We start from the raw sequence: 18,003 nt of genomic DNA, 5'->3' as shown, positions 1-18,003 counted from the left end.
TGCTGCGGCGGCGAACTTGAAATAATTGTGCGCCCATAAATTTACCGAACCCTCAAAAAAACAAAAACGAACAAACAAGAAAGAAAAAAACAAAGAAGAAAAACACATGGCAAAAAGATGAAATGAAAGTAAGAGTTTTTTGGGTTTGATTTTGAATTCGATTTGTGGGCAGCAGGTGGGCGGGGCATATGGGCGTGTCAGTTAGTCAGTGAGGCGCGTTAAAAGTAGCACGCACAATTGATTTGGCCCAAAATTTATTGCACACACGCGGCGTATACGCAATGTCTGCCAGAGCGTACGCCCCGCGGCATGCAACACATGCGACACAATGCCAATGCCCTTTGTTGTGCTTTTGTAATAAATACATGTATTTATACATCTATCACGCCTTCCACGCGGCATAATTAACGGCAACGATACAAAAAAACGTTTTGCATGCGAATTGATTTAAATGAAATTTAGCTGGAAATTCTTATGAAAATCCAGGTGAATAATTGGCACAAAAAACTGTGTGATATGAAGCATAAATTAAGGCAGTTATTTATAGCACAATTTACAATTATTTTTAAAATGGTTTCTTATTGAGTCTCAACAACAGGTCTTCAAAAATAGAAACAAGTAAGAAAGCTTCAGTAAAGTGTGCTCGACTGTGAAATAAAAGCAAAGCAGTGCGGTATTAAATGTAAAATATACTAAATCAATATACCACAAACGACTAAAATATACCGAATGTTATATTTGGTATATCTATGTAGCAATACACTCAAAATATACAAGTGTGTCAGTCAAAACAACTAAATTATACCAAAGTAATATACCAAAAATGTACCCAAAAAATATACCAAAGGTTTTATTTGGTATATTGATATAGTAATACACTCAAAATATTCGATAAAATACAAAATATACCAGATTCTCGGTAAAAATATACCAAATTAATATACCACAAAATTACTTAAAATATGCCAAAGGCTATATTTTGTATGTATGTAGTACTAAATTTAAAAAATACCATAGAAACAACTTCTTCAATTTTTATTCGATCGAAAGAAAAGTAATTCTTTTTTTTTTTACAACCTTCATTTTCTTGCATATTACGTCTCAAAAAACTATAAGAAAAAATATTCATTCTTTATAGCACAATTTAAAAGTATATTTTTTATGGGTTTCTATTAAGTCTGTTCAGCATATTTCTTGTAGCGTCTGCGCTCTTTAAAATATAATAACATTCTTTATTCACAATGAGTGATTTTAACTTAAAAGTGCCTCTTTTTAATAAACTTCCACTTCCTAGAGTATTTTGTCTTCCACCAACTGTAAGTAACTTATTCACTTTTGTTTGTCTTTATATTAAAGTAAATTGCATGTTACATATCCATCGGCCATCATGTCTGGAATGTCTCTCCCACTCTCTCTTTCTCCTTCTCTCTCTCTCTCTGCTGTGTTTAGGGCAATAAAATCAAAGTCATAAAAGCTAATGAGCCCAGGCCGAAAAAAAGCGAAATAAATACAAACAAAAGTCGCTATGCTATATAGGTAAGGGGGCGGCGCGGCCACGCCCACTGCGTGCCGCATGCCATGCCACATAATGAAAATCGTGGACATATTGCAGTGCTAACATTGCTTCATAAAATCAAGCACAGCTCAGACGCAGAGCTCATAAAATGGCGGCGATCGGCGACTACCTACGACGGAAATGGCATAAAATTTACGCAAATTGCACTTGTTGTCGCTTACTGTTGTTGTTGTTGTTGTTGCTGTTGTTGCTGCTGTGAGTGTGCATAAATTTGGTGGAAATATAAACAAATGTCCAGAGAGAGAGAACGAGCAGAATGCGAGTCAGCAGCTGATTTATGCGCTGATAATAAAATGAAATTGTTGCGCATACGCCTCGTTGCCCCCGCTCAAACGATAAATACTCACAACTTGGAAATGAAATGCCTTTCATGTCAGTTAGAGAGAATACGAGAAGCACTTGTTGTCATTCGTATTATAGAAAATTGAAAGTACACTCGACATGGACGCCGATGCTAATCCCGTGGATAGTGATTTCTTTGATACTCTGTGGCCACTGATACTTAACGAGAATAAGTGTGAGTTGGTGAGTGAATCGAAAGAGTATTTTGTACCTTGTAAGCCATTCGATCAGATACATTGGCATGGGATGTTGAGTAAGGTGGGTTACCCAGGCTATGCGACGCCGGATGATTTGCACTGTTGCGGCGCTGCCAAGCGAGAAGAAGAACAGAATTTGGAGGCTGTCAAGGAAGTTGATGCAGCTGCTGAGAAACCAACTGCCGCTGCTCTTATGGATTACGAAAACTGCGGTTCACTGGGCATTAAGCCGGTGTACAAGCAGGTGAAGCAGATGCGTAAGCAACGCGAACGTCGTCAGAAGTTGGCCTACAACTTTGCCAATCGCAAATATCCGTGGACCATGCAGACGCCTTCGCATGAGACTGGATTTATGCTCACAGCTGAGCTTAAACGTAATTTTCAATGCCAGCGGGAGATGCAAATGCTGGAGGCCATCTATCGGTATAACTGCAAGTTGATGCTGATTGATTGTACCTCGGAAGTCTGTGTGGAAGATGTGAAGCGTTGGATCAAATTTCGTCCCTATGTGCAAATGCTGGTGATGGTTCGCTGTCCACGTGTCGAGCGGCACATTCAGCTTCTAAATATTTTTCACACACTGTTGGTGGAGGAGAGTGCTCTCAACACCTGGCACCAGGAGTTACAGTGCTCACTGCGTGCTGGCCTCAAGGAGGCGCGTCAGCGAGAGCTCTTCAAGAACTGTGCCGAGGCGTTTGTTTTTGTCTTTTCACGTTATCGCGGTATCTGCACTTGCGATACCTACAAAATTTTGCGCAGCATGTAAAGTTCAGGTTCAATAAAGTCGACGACTCACTTGAGTTGTGCGATTGGCAGCCAATTGAGGTTTCCATTTGACTGCCTAATGCTGCCAATTAATGTCGGCTCTGCAGCTGTTGCTGCTGCCATTCAAATGCAATTTCATTGAACATGCACTTCCTGCCTGCAGCTGCAGCTGCAGGCGGAAGCAATTGCACCTTGTGCTGCCGTCAAATTGGTCGGATGTGTATGTCTCAATGGACGTGTCGAGAAGTGTTTGAGGCCATTAAACTTGGCCAACAAAGGTTGCGTTCGAAGTAAGAGAGAGAGGGGAGGCGAACGTATTTCATTCTCAGTTATTTGGCAAAACGAATGAAATTTACGCGAAATCCCCAACAAATTACCACAAAAGCTTAACAAACTTGCCAACTGATTATAAAAGTTGCTGTGCGAAAAAAGGAAACCCTCGAAAAGTCAGCATAACAATGGCAACAGCACAAGTCCTGTGCGTCCTCTGGCTGGCTGCCTGTGTTGCTCCTTCAGCTAAAAATCGAGTTTGTGTGCGTTTATTGTTGTTAAAAGTTTTTGCTACTTAAACAAGTACGCACACACACACACAAGCACACAAATATACACGAAGTTGTGTACCATAATTCACAATATATTTTTGCTTTAGCATATTAAAAGTTGCGTTGTTGGTGTCTCGTGTGATAGCATCTTTAAGTTTGCCTTCTAATAAGCGAATTGCAAAGTTCTCTCTCTGTCTCTCTTTTTAATCAATGGCAGCGGGAGATAAGAGCTGCGGCTGTGGCTGCTGTCGATGATGATGATGAGTAAGGTGAGAACTGTGGAAGACGAGGGGAATACCCCTGACGTACTTACTATAAATATGCGGCATAAACAATTCGCGGTTTTTTGCGCTCAACTCGTTGCGAGCGAATCGCAGCTAGTTCATAAACCAGTTTGATGAAAGAGAGAGAGAGGCAACAACTATCAAAACATAAACAAATAGCGCCGTAAGCTGATTAGAGTGAAAGCACGTTTCATTCAAGTAGTTTTTTTCTTGCGTATACTATATAGAACAGATGTGATACATCCAACTATTTATATAGATTCATGTGACCCATGAACCGGCAACATAGTCGCTTGCTCAATTTCTGGATGAGAGGGGAAACATGGCTTGGGCAAAGCCCGAGCAAAACCTGTCCGCAGCCAATAGAAGAGAACGCAGCAGAGATTAAAGCTGAGAGAGAGAGCGACTGACAGAGATCAATCGGTTATGATGCGATGCCAGCAATTGATTGGCAAGCTGCGTAGCTCAGTTCTCGACTGAACGTTACGCTATCAGCAACAGTTGTTCTCAGATGGCAAACGGAGCTGCGCTACAACAGCTGCTGACCCTCACCTTGTTTGGTCTTTGTCTACGCTTTGCAGAGCCTCAGGGTGCACCTCCGAATCCCTGCAACAGCATTTTTACCTACGCACGCAGGGATGGACGCTTGATTGGACATCTCAATCCTGGCTCAGATGGCGTCTACGATGTCAACATGCGAATGGTGTTTAGCTCGAGGGGTTCAGAGGTAAGTATTGCACATTCTCCACGTGCTTATCAGTTTTTCTAGCTCAAGCATTTCTCTCTTTTTGCAGTCGGGCAGTGTGAGTTCTATGGCCCCGTATCCGGATAAGGAGACAGCTTTTGATCGCATGCGTGCTGGCTACAGTGCACAGGCTTTTGTGTACTTCGATGACTATCGAGAGGAGCTGCCGAAGCTAATACAGGTGCAGGTCAATGGACATATCATTTGCACAGCGAATAAATGTGAGTAATTGTTTTAATATTGACAAATGGTGCTTAGAAATCCCAAATGAGGCTTTGATTGATTGCAGCCACTTGCGAATATTAATGAAGAACATAAAAAAAAAACAACGTTAGGGAGTCAGCTTCCAGTGAAAAAAGGCCCTAGGCCAAAGCAGTCACTGAGATCAACAGTTGTTGTCAATAATTGTTCAGTGCTGAACTTTGTTTTTGATGACTTTCTATTCCACGTACTTTTCTTCTTTGAAAATTTAATTTGCTGGCAAAAAAAGTCTCAATAATTTAACAGCAGTAATTAGAAAATTCTTTAATCATAACATAATATTTAACAAGACATAAATTTACCAAGTAAACAAAGTAAAATGTCCGATCAGCTTCTGTTCTTTTTTGTGCAGTAGAAATATAAATTTTGTATTCATAATTCATTTGTTTGAATATCTTGACTGAGCTTATGACTTAGGTAATTTAATTACTGGTTTCACATATCCGTTTCAATATCTAATAATTAATGATTTGCTTTGCAATTGCTGCGAGAGTCAATGACAAAGCTGTTGGGGTATTACGGACGCATTACATCACAACAGTTACAAAATTGTTTATGAACTGAGTATGTTAATTATTAATTGATTGTAAAGTGCGCAAGCCACACAAGAAGCTGAAATGAAATGAGAAACTCTTAAAATGTAGGTGATAAAAGGGATTTACATTCTTAGAGTAATTCTGATTTGTTTGATTGAAATTAACAAGCAACATTTTGCAAATATCGTATGTTAGGTCAGAAGTAAAGAAGCTGAAATGAGATGAGAGTTCACATTATTAATATAAGAACCAACTAAATTAGTTAGAATATTGTTTTATGTACAATATAGTGGTAAACTCTTGGAAATAATTATTATACTCGTTACTAGTAGGATTGCTGGTGAGCTAAAAATTGTAGAATGCATTTAAAAAATAATAAGAAAAATGGCTGCTGCTGTCGGGTGTTATTTATTTTGGTGGAATATTTTAAATGAGATAGTTTATTGATATATTTTAGTATTTTTACAGTGTATTTGTTTTATATTTTATAAATGTAATAGTAAATCGATGTATTTAAATAATTCCTTAGTATATTCATTGAATGTAAATGTAATAGCATATAAATATATTACAATATTTTAGTATATTTATTTGGTATCTTTTAATTTAAATAGAATATCGACACATTTCAGTATATTAAGTATATTTATTTGGTATATATTAATAGAAATAGTATATCGCTATGTTGTAGAATTTTTTCAGTATATTTATTTGGCACATTACACTTTTTTTAGTATATTGATGTATAGTGTATCCTTTAATGTAAGTAGCATATCGACACATTTTAGTATTTTAAGTATATTTATTTGGTATATATTAAGAGTAATAGTATATCAATATTTTTTCAGTATTTTTTTTGACGTATTTTAAGAATAAACTGTTTTTAATTTCATTTAATATTTGTTTTAACTACTCTGTTAACACTACTCTTATAAATTTCTTATATTTTATTTCCTTCAGATGGCCCTATTTAATATTTGTTTTAACTACTCTATTAAAATTACTCTTATAAATGTCTTATATTCTATTTCCTTCAGATGACCCTCCATCATCGACATCCACTCGAGATCTTCATATGGCTGTGTCTGGCAATTTGGCTGTGCGTCCCACAACGGCGACAGTGCAACGTCCCACAACCGAACTTCTACCTCCAATGCCCCAAAAACAACGTCCCAAACCTCCAGTGCCTGTGCAGCCTCAATCCAGTTTGTTTTCCACTGGCAATCCGTTCTTGTCCAAAATAACAACGAGGAAACCTGTGGTAATTGTTGAGACACGCAAAGACCCCACACCGAGTGAAACAGAGTGCGGAGTGGAGGGATTCATTGGGTTGCAGATTGGCGGCGAGAATGTGCCACGTGGACGGTTCCCGTGGCTGGCCGCACTGTATCATGACACCAACATGGATCCCACCAAGATTGAGCTGGTGTACAAGTGTGTGACGACATTGATATCGGGACGCACGGTAATTACGGCGGCGCATTGCATTTACGGCATGACGCCGGCTCAGTTGCGCGTGTATGTGGGACGCCACGATGTCACTTTGCATCCGGAACGAGATGCCACGCTGATGGCCGTGGAGAGTGTGCGTACACATCCGGATTTTGTGGGCAATCTGGTGCCCGATTCGGATGTGGGTCTCTTGGTGCTTACTGAACATGTGGTCTACAACACGTATGTGCGTCCCATCTGCCTGTGGACGAGTAGCACCACGCTGGGCATCGATGATAGCGAACAGACGGCCGTCGCCGGTTGGGGCATCGATAGCTCGCTGAAGCCAACACGTTTCCCCACCACAGTCAATGTGCGACCCGTCTCTCGGGAGGAATGTCTACGCGAAATGGTCACGGCCAAGGACTTCTTAACGCCACGCACGCTCTGCGCCGGCAACAGTCAGGGGCATGGACCGTGTCTTGGGGATTCGGGCGGTGGGTTGATGGTGCTGCGCAACAATCGGTGGATGGTGCGAGGCATCGTCTCGTTGGCTCAGCGTGCCGGCAATAGTTGCGATTTATCGCGCTACGTCATCTACTGCGATGTGGCGAGGCATCTCAGCTGGATTGAGCAGAATGTGGTCAGATAGAAAGACAGTTACAAATAAGTTATGACAATAAACAAAAGCGCTGCCTGTTTAACTAGTAACGTTTATCTAGCGGAACAATGAGCGGGAGAGCATGGGAGCATACACAGGGAGAAATTAGCAAGCAAATTGTTGCTGAAATTCCCAGCAAAACATACAGATTTTATATAATAGAGTTAAGATTGTAAATTCTTGCATTTAAAGTGAAGCAGTCTAGATTTAAATTTTAAATTATATTAAAAAAAAGTTGCAAAACAATCAAGAAATATTAGTTGAAGAGAACTGAGCAATAAACAATTCTAATCAACTTTTTCTACCAGAAATTTTGCAGATTAATCAAACTAACATTTTTTTTTTATAATATATCATTTATCTATTTAAATTGTATTTGCTTCTTCAACATAATAGTTTTATTATTTAAATAATCTCAAGTAGTATTTTCTTGCTTGCATATTAGATGCATTTATTCGCTCTCTCATTTCACTTTAAAGTTGAAGCGGTATTTCCAGTTTTCATTTTACATACTGACTCAACTGAGCCGGAAAACTTATCGAGATACTCAGACCGTGTTTAGCAATCGTCTAGTTAGTTGTATTCAGCGATTGGCGCTTGTCGCGTGTGCACTGATCAATTAGTGTTAAAAGTGCAAATTGGAGTACGTCATAATTTGTTTTTGGCTAAAAGTCTCGCGATGAGCTCGTTGCTGCTCCTCTATCTTCATTTGCTGCAAGTGTCGCTGCTGTTGACACTTTCCGTTGGCCAACGAATACCGGAAAATCCGTGTATTTTCCAGTTCCAATATGTGCAATCCGGATTTAACAGTTTTCACGGTGAAGTGACGATTCCGATGCGACAAGGACTCAATCGCATCGAAGTGAGCTTTACACAACGCGACGATGATAGAGTATGAGTTTATATTTTGATATAATACATGACGTTATCAGTGACATTGCCATTCCATTTCCAGCCAAATGCTGTGGGTTCATTGCTGCCATATCCGGATAGTGATACCGTGCAGAGCAGCTCTCGTCCTGGAAAATTTCGTTTAAGTCTTTCGCCAAATGGCAGCGGCTTGTTGCCTAAAGTGACGGGCGTCAGGCTGAACAATGCAACGTTCTGCAAAGCCGACGATTGTGAGTAATCTCCTAACAGCTGAAATTGTTAGAGTCGCTATCCAAAGTGTAATACGGTATTATAATTCTGTGCGTACAGTTAATGTACTTATGGACATATGTAAGAAGCAGATGAAGGCATCTGCGATCGCATTAAGTACATATATACATAGATTGTAAATCAGCGTCAAGAGCCGAGACAATATAGTCATCTTGATTTCCATATGAACGCATAGACTTCACAGACTACAACAGTTAGAGCTATAATAGTTGTCTGTCTGGTATATTTTGCATTCTTCGATAAATTTTAGTATTTCAATATACCAAGTAGTCTTTGGTATATTTTAGTATTTAAATATACCGAATATTATCTTCGGTATATTTTGTATATTTCGTTTTTTCCAGTATATTGATTCGGTAGAGTTTAACAATAATAATAATTTGTAATGTTTTGATTTAATCAACATTATTATTTATTACTATAATTATTAGTATTTTATACAGCCTTCGGTATAGTTTAGTATATCAATATACCTGATATAGACAGTATATTTTAGTATTTCAATATACCAAATATTGCCTTTAAATTATTTTAGTATTCTAATTTACGAAGTCTTCGTTATATATTTAGTATTTTTTCAGTATATTAATTTGGCATACTTTAAGAATAATACCACATTGTTGCTTTAATTATTTTTATTATTTTATATAGCTTTTAGTATATTTTAGTATATCAGTATACAAAACATAGACTTTGGTATTTTTAGTGTTCAGTATTTTTAGTATTTAGTATTCGTTTTTATTCAAAATGGGAAACGGGTATCTCACTGTCAATCACCCTCGACTTTCCTACCTGTTATAATTATATAGTTATTCTCGTGCTTTAGATCCGCCACCCTCCTCTTTTGCCAATCGCTTTTATGTGATTTTTTACGACGTTGGAGGTGCTCAAACGAAGTCACCTCCCTGGGTCAATACCGTGAGAGGAGACACATCCTTTGTGGAGAATAAGAATACGGCAGAGCATCTATCTGGAGAGAGAGTTCCTCAATACCAGAGCGCCTGGCTCGAAGCGGCACCCCCTTCTGTCTTTTCTTCCTCGACCAAAGTACAAGTAATTACACCGCCACCACCTCGAGATTCATCAGATGTAATGCATAAAGCTTTAGATAAGCCATTCGTCAGCTGGGTAGATGGGCCCGTAGTCTCCCGAGAAATTTCCTGGCCAACCTCGACTTCCACACAAAAAACAACCACAACGGCAGCCATTACACCTGCTCCTCCAGTGATATCGACAGCGTCGCGTTTTAATCAGCAAACGTCATTCTTTTCTTGCGGCGAGGAAGGCTCAACCACACCTTTTATACAGCGCGGCAGAGCATTTCCCAGGGGTCAGTATCCCTGGCTTGCGGCTGTCTTCCACAAGGAACACTTTGCCTTGGCCTTCAAATGCGGAGGATCGCTCATCTCGGCCACAATGGTCATTACAGCGGGGCATTGTGTCTACAAGATGAAGGAGGATCGCGTCGTGGTTTCCATAGGTCGATATGATCTTGATAATTACCACGAGGAAGGCGAACAGGGACGTGATGTTGTGCGTATTTTAACGCATCCGGATTATTCATCTCTACCACAAACGCAGCCCGATGCAGACTTGGCGTTGGTCACTCTAGATCGCCCTATCATGTAAGCTGATTAATTATACCCGCTACCCATAGGGTAGAAGGATATTATAACTTTGTGCCGGCAGGAAATGTATGTAACAGGTAGAAGGAGGCATCTCCGACCTTATAAAGTATATATATTCTTCATCAGTATCAATAGCCGAGACGATCTAGCCATCTCCGTCTGTGTATCTGTCTGTCTGTCCGTCTGTCCGTGTGAAACACTGTATCTCAGGGACTATAAGAGATAGAGCTATAATTTTTTTTTTTCGACAAAACTTGTTATGTTTGCAAGCAGATTAAGTTTGTTTCAAATTTTTGCCACGCCCACTTCCGCCCCCGCAAATCAAAAAATCGAATAACAAGCGTAACTTTAGAGCTAGAGCTGCGAATTTTGGTATGTACAATAATATTTATAGTAGTTGTGATTCCTTAACATTTGGTTGCGATCAGATAAAAATTGTGAAAGTCATTAAAGAAATAGTTTTGCATGGGCAAAAACGCCCACTTACTAGCTAGGGGTTTTAGTTGCTATGGTATATGTTGAATGTGGTACTTTATCGGTATAGCAAAAATACCATTTGGTATATTTTTAGTATTTAGTATTTTTGGTATATTTTAAAAAAATACCGCATTATTTTGCTTTTATTCAAAATGGGTAGCGGGTATCTTACTCTTGTAACTTTCTTACTTGTTTTTTACATTACCTGTAATCTAAATGAACTATTCGTAGTTTCAACGACATCATACGTCCGATTTGCCTCTGGGAAAAATCAACGGAGAGCGAAGTTACCACTGAAATTGGAACTGTTGCCGGCTGGGGAAGAGATGAGATGGGCAACTCGCTGACCCGCTTTCCACGTGTCGTCGAGGCCAATATTGCCAACGAAACGGAATGTGCTCGCAAGTGGAAAGTGCCGCGGGTCATGGAACGCATCATGTGTGCTGGCAACTTAGATGGCTCTGGTCCGTGTCTTGGCGATTCTGGCGGAGGTTTGATGATGAAGCGCAACAATCGTTGGCTACTTCGGGGTATTGTGTCTCAGGGAGAGCGGAGTTCAATTGGTCATTGCAATCTCAATCAATATGTGCTATATTGCGACTTATCTAAGCATGATGCTTGGATACGCGAGAACTTGAATTAATGTAAATAAATAATAAAAGTGACATATTAATTAATGTAAATAAATAATAAAATAAATAAAAGCAACATCTATTAAATACTTACGATTGATGTAACTCAATTTGAGGGCGTTGATAAGACAACACGTGCTGAGGCAGATGCATTTGTTGGGGGAAATCAATAATAACATTATAACGTCGTCATACAGACAAATTATAATGTTAACTACGTATTGTGACAGCATTTAAATGCAAACACTAAACGCAGGGAATTTAATATTTATAAGATCAATAACAAGCAAATCCCCAGCGAATTCTAACGACTAGCAAATGCGCTTCTTCAAGTAATTAAATTTTTGATACGAAAACAATGAAACAAATAAAATATTCCATACTCAATTTGAGGGAATTCCTTACTTCAAAAAAACAAAACATTCTATTTTATATCAATTTATGGAAATTCCTTACTTAAGAAGATTCACTTTTTATTTTATTTTTCAAACATCTACTTTAAAAGCTAACCAATTGCGAATTGTGTATTCGATCTTTTAGTTTTATTATTTATATTCTAAAATTAGCTTGCCACTTAATGAAGTGATAAATGCCCATAAAATTGTTGATAGTTACAAGTGGCACAGCTCACAAATTGAATTGATTGAATGAGATGCGAATGCGAATGCCGGGGAACTATCCGGTTTCAGTTGGGAAGAGCTCTAGCTCTCTGATCGATCGCTGAGATTGTCTTTAAATGGCCAGAAGTAAACGCAATTCATTCGCAGCTCGATTCTCAGAGCGTGAGGTTCGTCAACAAGTTGTGCTCTACTTAGACGCTCGATTGAGATTAGCTCGTTGTGATTATCAGTGCAATTATACGTACTTTTTTTTCAATGGAGACGCAACTATTATTGCTGTTATTGTTTTGCATGCTATCGCTAAATGCAGCTCAACAATTGCCGTCGATACCGTGTCCGCAATACTTTAACTATCTCTCATTCAATGGACAGTTTATTGGACGCCTTAAGCTATATCACGATCCACTGTACGAAGTTAATAATGTAGTTGTTGACTTCTCACAGCGCGGAGCTTACCAATTTGTAAGTAAATAGAATATTTTCTAGTTGCAATTAACTGCATAGTTGAGAATAGGCTTATCAATGACCCCGCACTTTGACAACATATTAAATGTTTTATTTACTGTATCAATGTGAAAGAATTCGGCTCAGTTATTGTGTTAAGAGTGTGCTTCCCTTTTTATGTAGGTATTTCTCTTTGTGCCCAGCAACCAGTTTGAGGTAACGCTTTTATTTGGTTTTACCGAGCGTATTGTAAATCCCCTGAAGTTTTGCTCGAACTGCAGCGACGCATAAATACACTTTAAAAGAAATCAATACTTTATCTAATTTCTATATTTCTTCTCTGTTTTCAGAGTTATGTGGGCAGCTTATCGCTTTGGGATGATCAGGAAACCACGAAGGCGAACATACGCAGAGGTGAACCCATCAATTATCGTGTCGACTTTCCCATACCCGACGATCCACCGAAACTAACACAGATTAAGCTCAACAATCTGGTGCTCTGCAGTGGTTCCCAGTGTGAGTAATCGTGCTTGTTTTCGGTCTCAATCAATTAACACAATTCGAAATATACAGATGGACGTCCTCGCACTGCGATCTCTTTGACCCACTCGCTGCGTTCTTCGTTGACTCCACTTTCATTTAGGCCACAAACAAGACCGCAGTGGCAGTTGCAGCCTGCTCAGCAGGACTTCTTCAACAGCACAGATTTCTTTTTAGGAACAGAGCCACAAACAACAACTCAACGTAGTTTTCTACAATTCGCAACACGCCCAACGATACAAGTGCAACCTCAACATCAATTTCAACCTCAACCTCAACCTCAACCTTTGCCCGAGATTAGCAATAGTGTGGAGACGAAGATTGCATTGCCTGTGAGTGAAATTTGTGGCAAGGAGAGAGCTGTCTTAACGCCGCTCATCTTTCGTGGCCAAACGCTGGAACGTGGTCAACTGCCTTGGTTGGTGGGTCTCTTTGAGCGCAGTGAGGAACATGCTCTGCAGTTCTTCTGCGGCGGCACTTTGCTCTCCTCCTCAACTGTGATCTCGGCAGCGCATTGCTTCCGTAGTCCTGGACGAGACTTGCAAGCCAGAAACACTGTCGTCTCACTGGGACGGAATACCATCGATGTAATCTCCGACGGTGAACTCAAAGATGTGTCGCAATTGCTCATTCACGATCAGTATCAAATTGCGGATTTCACTAAAGCCGATCTGGTGCTCATACGCATGTCAACAGCTGTGACGTAAGTTGGTCTTAAAGTCATCTTAAGAACTCTATTTCATATTCCTTTTCCCTGCTTAGTTTCAGTGATTACATTGTGCCCATTTGCCTGTGGAGTGAGAGCTTTCCGCTGCAGCTAGCGTCGGGCTACAAAGCCTATGTTGCCGGCTGGGGAGCGGATGAGAATGGGAATGTGAACACAAAGTTGTCCAAGCTAACCGACGTGGACATTGTCACCGAACCAAACTGTCTGCGTGAGCTGCCAGGTCGCCTCGTGCAATCGAATACGTTGTGTGCCAAGAAATCAGGTACAGGACCTTGTGCCAGCGATGGAGGCGGCGGTCTAATGCTGCGTGAGAACGATGTCTGGCTGCTGAGAGCTGTCATTTCTTCTGGAGTACGTAAGGAGAACACGTGTGATTTGAGCAGACCAACTGTCTACACCGATGTGGCCAAGCACATTGCCTGGGTGCGTCAGAATATGTGGCAATAATCCAGCCCAGTTCCCCCTCACACAGCAATGCCAAATGAGAATGAAATTCTTTCTGTAGTTTGTAGATAAATCAAATAAGCAACTGTTTAATAGAATGACGCTAGATCCACGCGGCGTATACGTCATTAGCGTATACTTAATATGCAAATAGTCAAGTCTGAAAACAAGCTCATTGACAATAATAAAAAATATGCAATAATATAGTATACGATTAATCTCGCTAACAAAAAAGAAATGAAGCCTTTTCATTGTGTACAAATGTGAGCAACAATAACAAAGGGAGAGCGAGAGCTCTAACTAAGAGAGAGAGAGAGAGAGAGAGAGACTTGGAAGTCTGATCGCTGATCAATTCACATCGATTGCCAAGCTGCTGTCGAACAGTCATCGCTTTGTGCTCTTTGAATGTGGTCGGCATTGTGTTCGCGTCGGAAATTGAGTGTTATTTTTATAGACTAATAAATATGAAACAGCTACTAAGACTGCCCGCCATTCTGGGGACTTTTTTTGCTAACGTTTTTGTTAACAGTTTCCAAGACAAATGCACAACAGGTGCCGCCTATCGCTTGTCCACAGTACTTTGAGTATTTGTCCTACAATCGGGAGTTCGTGGGTCGTATTACAATGCAACACGATCCACGCTATCAGGATAATGTGCTGCAAGTGGAGTTCTCCCAACGCGGTCACTTGGGATCGGTGAGTAATTCGATTGGGAAAAACTGCATTCTAGGGATTTAGTTGAATTACATCAGCAATGCATTTGCAGCTCTTATCACTCATTGACCTCAAACGTAGATTGCATTGCTGATTTGTTGAATTTCCCCAGAAGAGCAAAACAATAGTTGCTCTTGACTTAATTAATCAAACACTTCATTAAATATACATAGATGAATGCGATACAAAATAAAAAGTGCACATAAATTAGCATTATTTTTGTTATCATCAACATGAGTATTTTTCTTTCTTTGTTAACAATATTCCTCAAACATTTCACAGTGTATTCAAGCTTCGTCTCAGCTTGATTTGAGTTCAGTTATTTATTTTCCGATGCTAATGTCAGTGTTGTAGCTGTGAATTTAGACAAGTCCACGCGTTGTTTGCATTTGTTTAGATTGAATAATATGAATTCTAATAGATGATATTACGCAGATTTCTTCTTCCTCTCTCTGCCTCTATCTTTTCCTTTCCCACTCTCTCTCTCTTTTTCGCGCTGTCTAGCCTTAGTTCTCAAAGTTGTGCGACCGGTTTGTTGTCATTTGTTTGGGTTATTAAGTTTACACTGCTGCTATAAATCTGGCTCGTGTTGTTGTTGTGCTAATAATAAAACCGCAGAGGTGTTTGGTTTTACCAGTTTGATTTATAGATGGATATCGTCGTCGCTGACCATATAAATTCTTTTCATTTAATGTCACTCGTTGAATAATTTCTAAAGTGACAAATCGGGAATTACAAACATACATAAGTCGGGGAATCTAATTAATCCCTGTCAGTAATTGAATTCCTCTCAATTTTGCAGAACTACGTCGGCAGCTTGTCACTTTGGGATGACGAGGAGACAGTCAAGTTTAATCTGCGGAATGGACGTCCTATACTTTATCGCGTGGACTTTCCCACACCCGGAGTGTTGCCCAAGCTGACGCAGCTGACGATCAACGACGTCGTCGTCTGCAGAGCCACGCCTTGTTAGTTTATTGTGAATTAATAGTCTCTTAAACATACTTAACTCCTTCTTTATTGCAGATCCTCCAAGCAGTGTCACTTTGTCGCTGTCGCATTCACTGCGCTCGAACACAATTCCTTTGTTCAGCGTGCAACCGCAGTTGCCGCCACAATTCTCAAGACCTCAACCTCAACCGCGACCAGTTTGGCAGCAAGAACAAATACCGGAAATTCGTCAGCCAGTGCCACAACCTGCCCCGCCTCCACCACCGCCTCCCCCGCCAAGACCTGCCCCAACTGTTGCTCCAAGACCTGCTCCAACTCTTCCGCCTGCTCCTCGTTCTCGACCTGCGACTGGTGGCCAAAGTCTTTCGCAACTGAATGATATTTGTGGCCGGGAGAAGGCGATCACTTCGCCACTGATCTTCCATGGCGCTCAAGTGGCCCGTGGTCAGTTGCCCTGGATGGTGGCACTCTTTGAGCGTGTGGAGAACGGCATCTCTTTCTTCTGTGGTGGCACTCTCATCTCTGCCTCGACTGTGCTCACAGCAGCGCATTGTTTCCGCTTTGGCAGCCGCGATTTGCCAGCGAGTCGAGCTGCTGTCTCGCTGGGTCGCAACACTCTCGATCTGGTGTCGGAAGGGGAACTGCGACAGGTCTCTACTCTGATTATCCACCAGGAGTACACGCCCGACAACTTCACGGATGCAGATATAGCGCTGTTGCGCATGTCATCGCCAGTGAGGTGAGTTTGCAATAGTTGAAATACGAGAGAAAGAAAGAAGAATTCACTTAATGCCAATCGTAAATTAGTTATCAAATGTGTAAGAAGGTATTGTGAACGGACGTACTCTTTATGTAATCTGTGAACATTGACTACCTGATACTTATTTTAGGATTGTCATTACATATATCTTAACAGTACGAAATTCTACTTTTGTTATAGCTATATTAATGTTACAATATCGATAGCCTTGCCCTACTTTTGTATATCCAGCCCTGCCAGCCTGTTAAAGTATTTTCAACACCAGCTTCTAAACTTTTCCATCTGATGGACATAATGGTCCATCTGTCTCATGTGTCTATCATTTAGACTCCTATTGAATACTTAGCTTTACTTAAAAGCTAAGGTTAATAAATTATAACTCAACACAGAATTTGTGTGAAGACAGTTAATATGTGCGCTACAATTAAGGTCATGAATACATTCACAAGATTTGTTAAGAATGTATAGACTCGATATATATTCAATATTAAAAACAATTTGATATTGCTGAAATATGTATCAAAATGAGTTAACAAGATTTAAAGATACACTTTTAATGGATTTAAGAACTAAATTTGGGGATTCATTAAATAATTTACAAACTAAAGAGTACTGAAAATAAAATGTTAATTTTGGAATGCTTTTGAAAATATTTTATCGATCAGATAAATCAATTGATATAGTTGATACGTTTTTACTTGATAAATAGAAAGGTTTATGAGCGGTTTTATTTATTCATTAAACGTGTTTTGTGCTTCCTATGCTAATTTGCTAATTCACAAGTTGCACATCATGTACATGATTCACATTAAAACAATTTAAAGAATTACGTTCAAAATGAAAGAACATTTTATTTAGTTACTTAAATGATATTTATTAAGCAGGAATTGATTACCCAAAAGTGAAGACAATATTGAAGCACTCTTTTTACACATTTGAATTAACACAATGATTTGCCATTTACCTTTTGCAGCTTTGGCGACTTCATCAAACCGATTTGCCTGTGGAACGAGAATTATCGGTTGCAGCTGGAATCGGGACACGTCTCCTACGTAGCTGGCTGGGGTGCTGATGAATTGGGCAATGCGAACACACGCATTGCCAAGATGACGGACACGGACATTGTCACCGAATCGGAATGCATACGAGGTCTCAAATCACCTGAAAGCACGAGCCGGGTGACAGACCGCACGATTTGTGCCAGCAACAAGCAGGGAGCGGGTCCCTGTTCAGGGGACTCTGGAGGCGGACTCATGCTGCAGGAGCACGATGTGTGGCTGCTGCGTGGCGTCATTTCCGCTGGACAGAGGCTGGCGAATCGTTGTGATTTGACGCAGCCTGTGATCTACACTGATCTGGCCAGGCACATCACTTGGCTGCGCCAGAATATCTGGTTCTAAGTATAGTAGAAGATTATGTGCTTAAGTTGTGATAGAGAAGAGAATGAGAGTCAAAGTGCTTTCGTATTGTGTGCCAAAATAAATGCTAGCCTTAGCCTTAGACGAAAAATTGGAAATTGAAAAATTGCTGTGCAAGTGCAATTTGTCAGCGTCTGGCAATTTACT

The 18,003-nt window shown here is 40.2% G+C and overlaps 5 protein-coding genes across 5 annotated transcripts; all 5 read left to right on the top strand.

The window, feature by feature from the left end:
* The first annotated feature begins 1,948 nt into the window (after window positions 1-1,948).
* On the top strand, window positions 1,949-2,930 carry LOC133837376 (uncharacterized). The gene has a single exon (XM_062268113.1). The coding sequence runs from the start codon at window positions 2,018-2,020 to the stop codon at window positions 2,879-2,881; it is 864 nt and encodes a 287-aa protein (XP_062124097.1). The 5' UTR covers window positions 1,949-2,017; the 3' UTR covers window positions 2,882-2,930.
* A 1,230-nt stretch (window positions 2,931-4,160) lies between these two features.
* Window positions 4,161-7,346, top strand: LOC133837375 (serine protease gd). Its single transcript, XM_062268112.1, has 3 exons — window positions 4,161-4,433; window positions 4,501-4,672; window positions 6,286-7,346. Exons 1-3 carry the CDS (start codon window positions 4,218-4,220, stop codon window positions 7,329-7,331), a joined length of 1,434 nt encoding a protein of 477 aa, XP_062124096.1. The 5' UTR covers window positions 4,161-4,217; the 3' UTR covers window positions 7,332-7,346.
* A 509-nt stretch (window positions 7,347-7,855) lies between these two features.
* On the top strand, window positions 7,856-11,320 carry LOC133838466 (serine proteinase stubble). Its single transcript, XM_062269582.1, has 4 exons — window positions 7,856-8,232; window positions 8,296-8,461; window positions 9,328-10,126; window positions 10,838-11,320. The coding sequence occupies exons 1-4, from the start codon at window positions 8,020-8,022 to the stop codon at window positions 11,247-11,249; spliced, it is 1,590 nt and encodes a 529-aa protein (XP_062125566.1). The 5' UTR covers window positions 7,856-8,019; the 3' UTR covers window positions 11,250-11,320.
* Window positions 11,321-11,997: 677 nt separating this feature from the next.
* On the top strand, window positions 11,998-14,251 carry LOC133836444 (serine protease gd-like). The gene is made up of 4 exons (XM_062266942.1): window positions 11,998-12,320; window positions 12,653-12,818; window positions 12,876-13,545; window positions 13,605-14,251. The coding sequence occupies exons 1-4, from the start codon at window positions 12,114-12,116 to the stop codon at window positions 14,014-14,016; spliced, it is 1,455 nt and encodes a 484-aa protein (XP_062122926.1). The 5' UTR covers window positions 11,998-12,113; the 3' UTR covers window positions 14,017-14,251.
* A 140-nt stretch (window positions 14,252-14,391) lies between these two features.
* Window positions 14,392-17,947, top strand: LOC133836447 (chymotrypsin-like protease CTRL-1). The gene is made up of 4 exons (XM_062266944.1): window positions 14,392-14,709; window positions 15,530-15,695; window positions 15,754-16,417; window positions 17,412-17,947. The coding sequence occupies exons 1-4, from the start codon at window positions 14,638-14,640 to the stop codon at window positions 17,836-17,838; spliced, it is 1,329 nt and encodes a 442-aa protein (XP_062122928.1). The 5' UTR covers window positions 14,392-14,637; the 3' UTR covers window positions 17,839-17,947.
* Window positions 17,948-18,003: the final 56 nt, after the last annotated feature.

The sequence above is a fragment of the Drosophila sulfurigaster genome, chromosome 2R (genome assembly GCF_023558435.1).
Source record: "Drosophila sulfurigaster albostrigata strain 15112-1811.04 chromosome 2R, ASM2355843v2, whole genome shotgun sequence".
Classification (NCBI taxonomy): Eukaryota; Metazoa; Arthropoda; class Insecta; order Diptera; family Drosophilidae; genus Drosophila; species Drosophila sulfurigaster.
The sequence above is the reverse complement of the archived record's forward strand: the minus strand, read 5'-3'. Positions and strand labels throughout refer to the sequence as shown.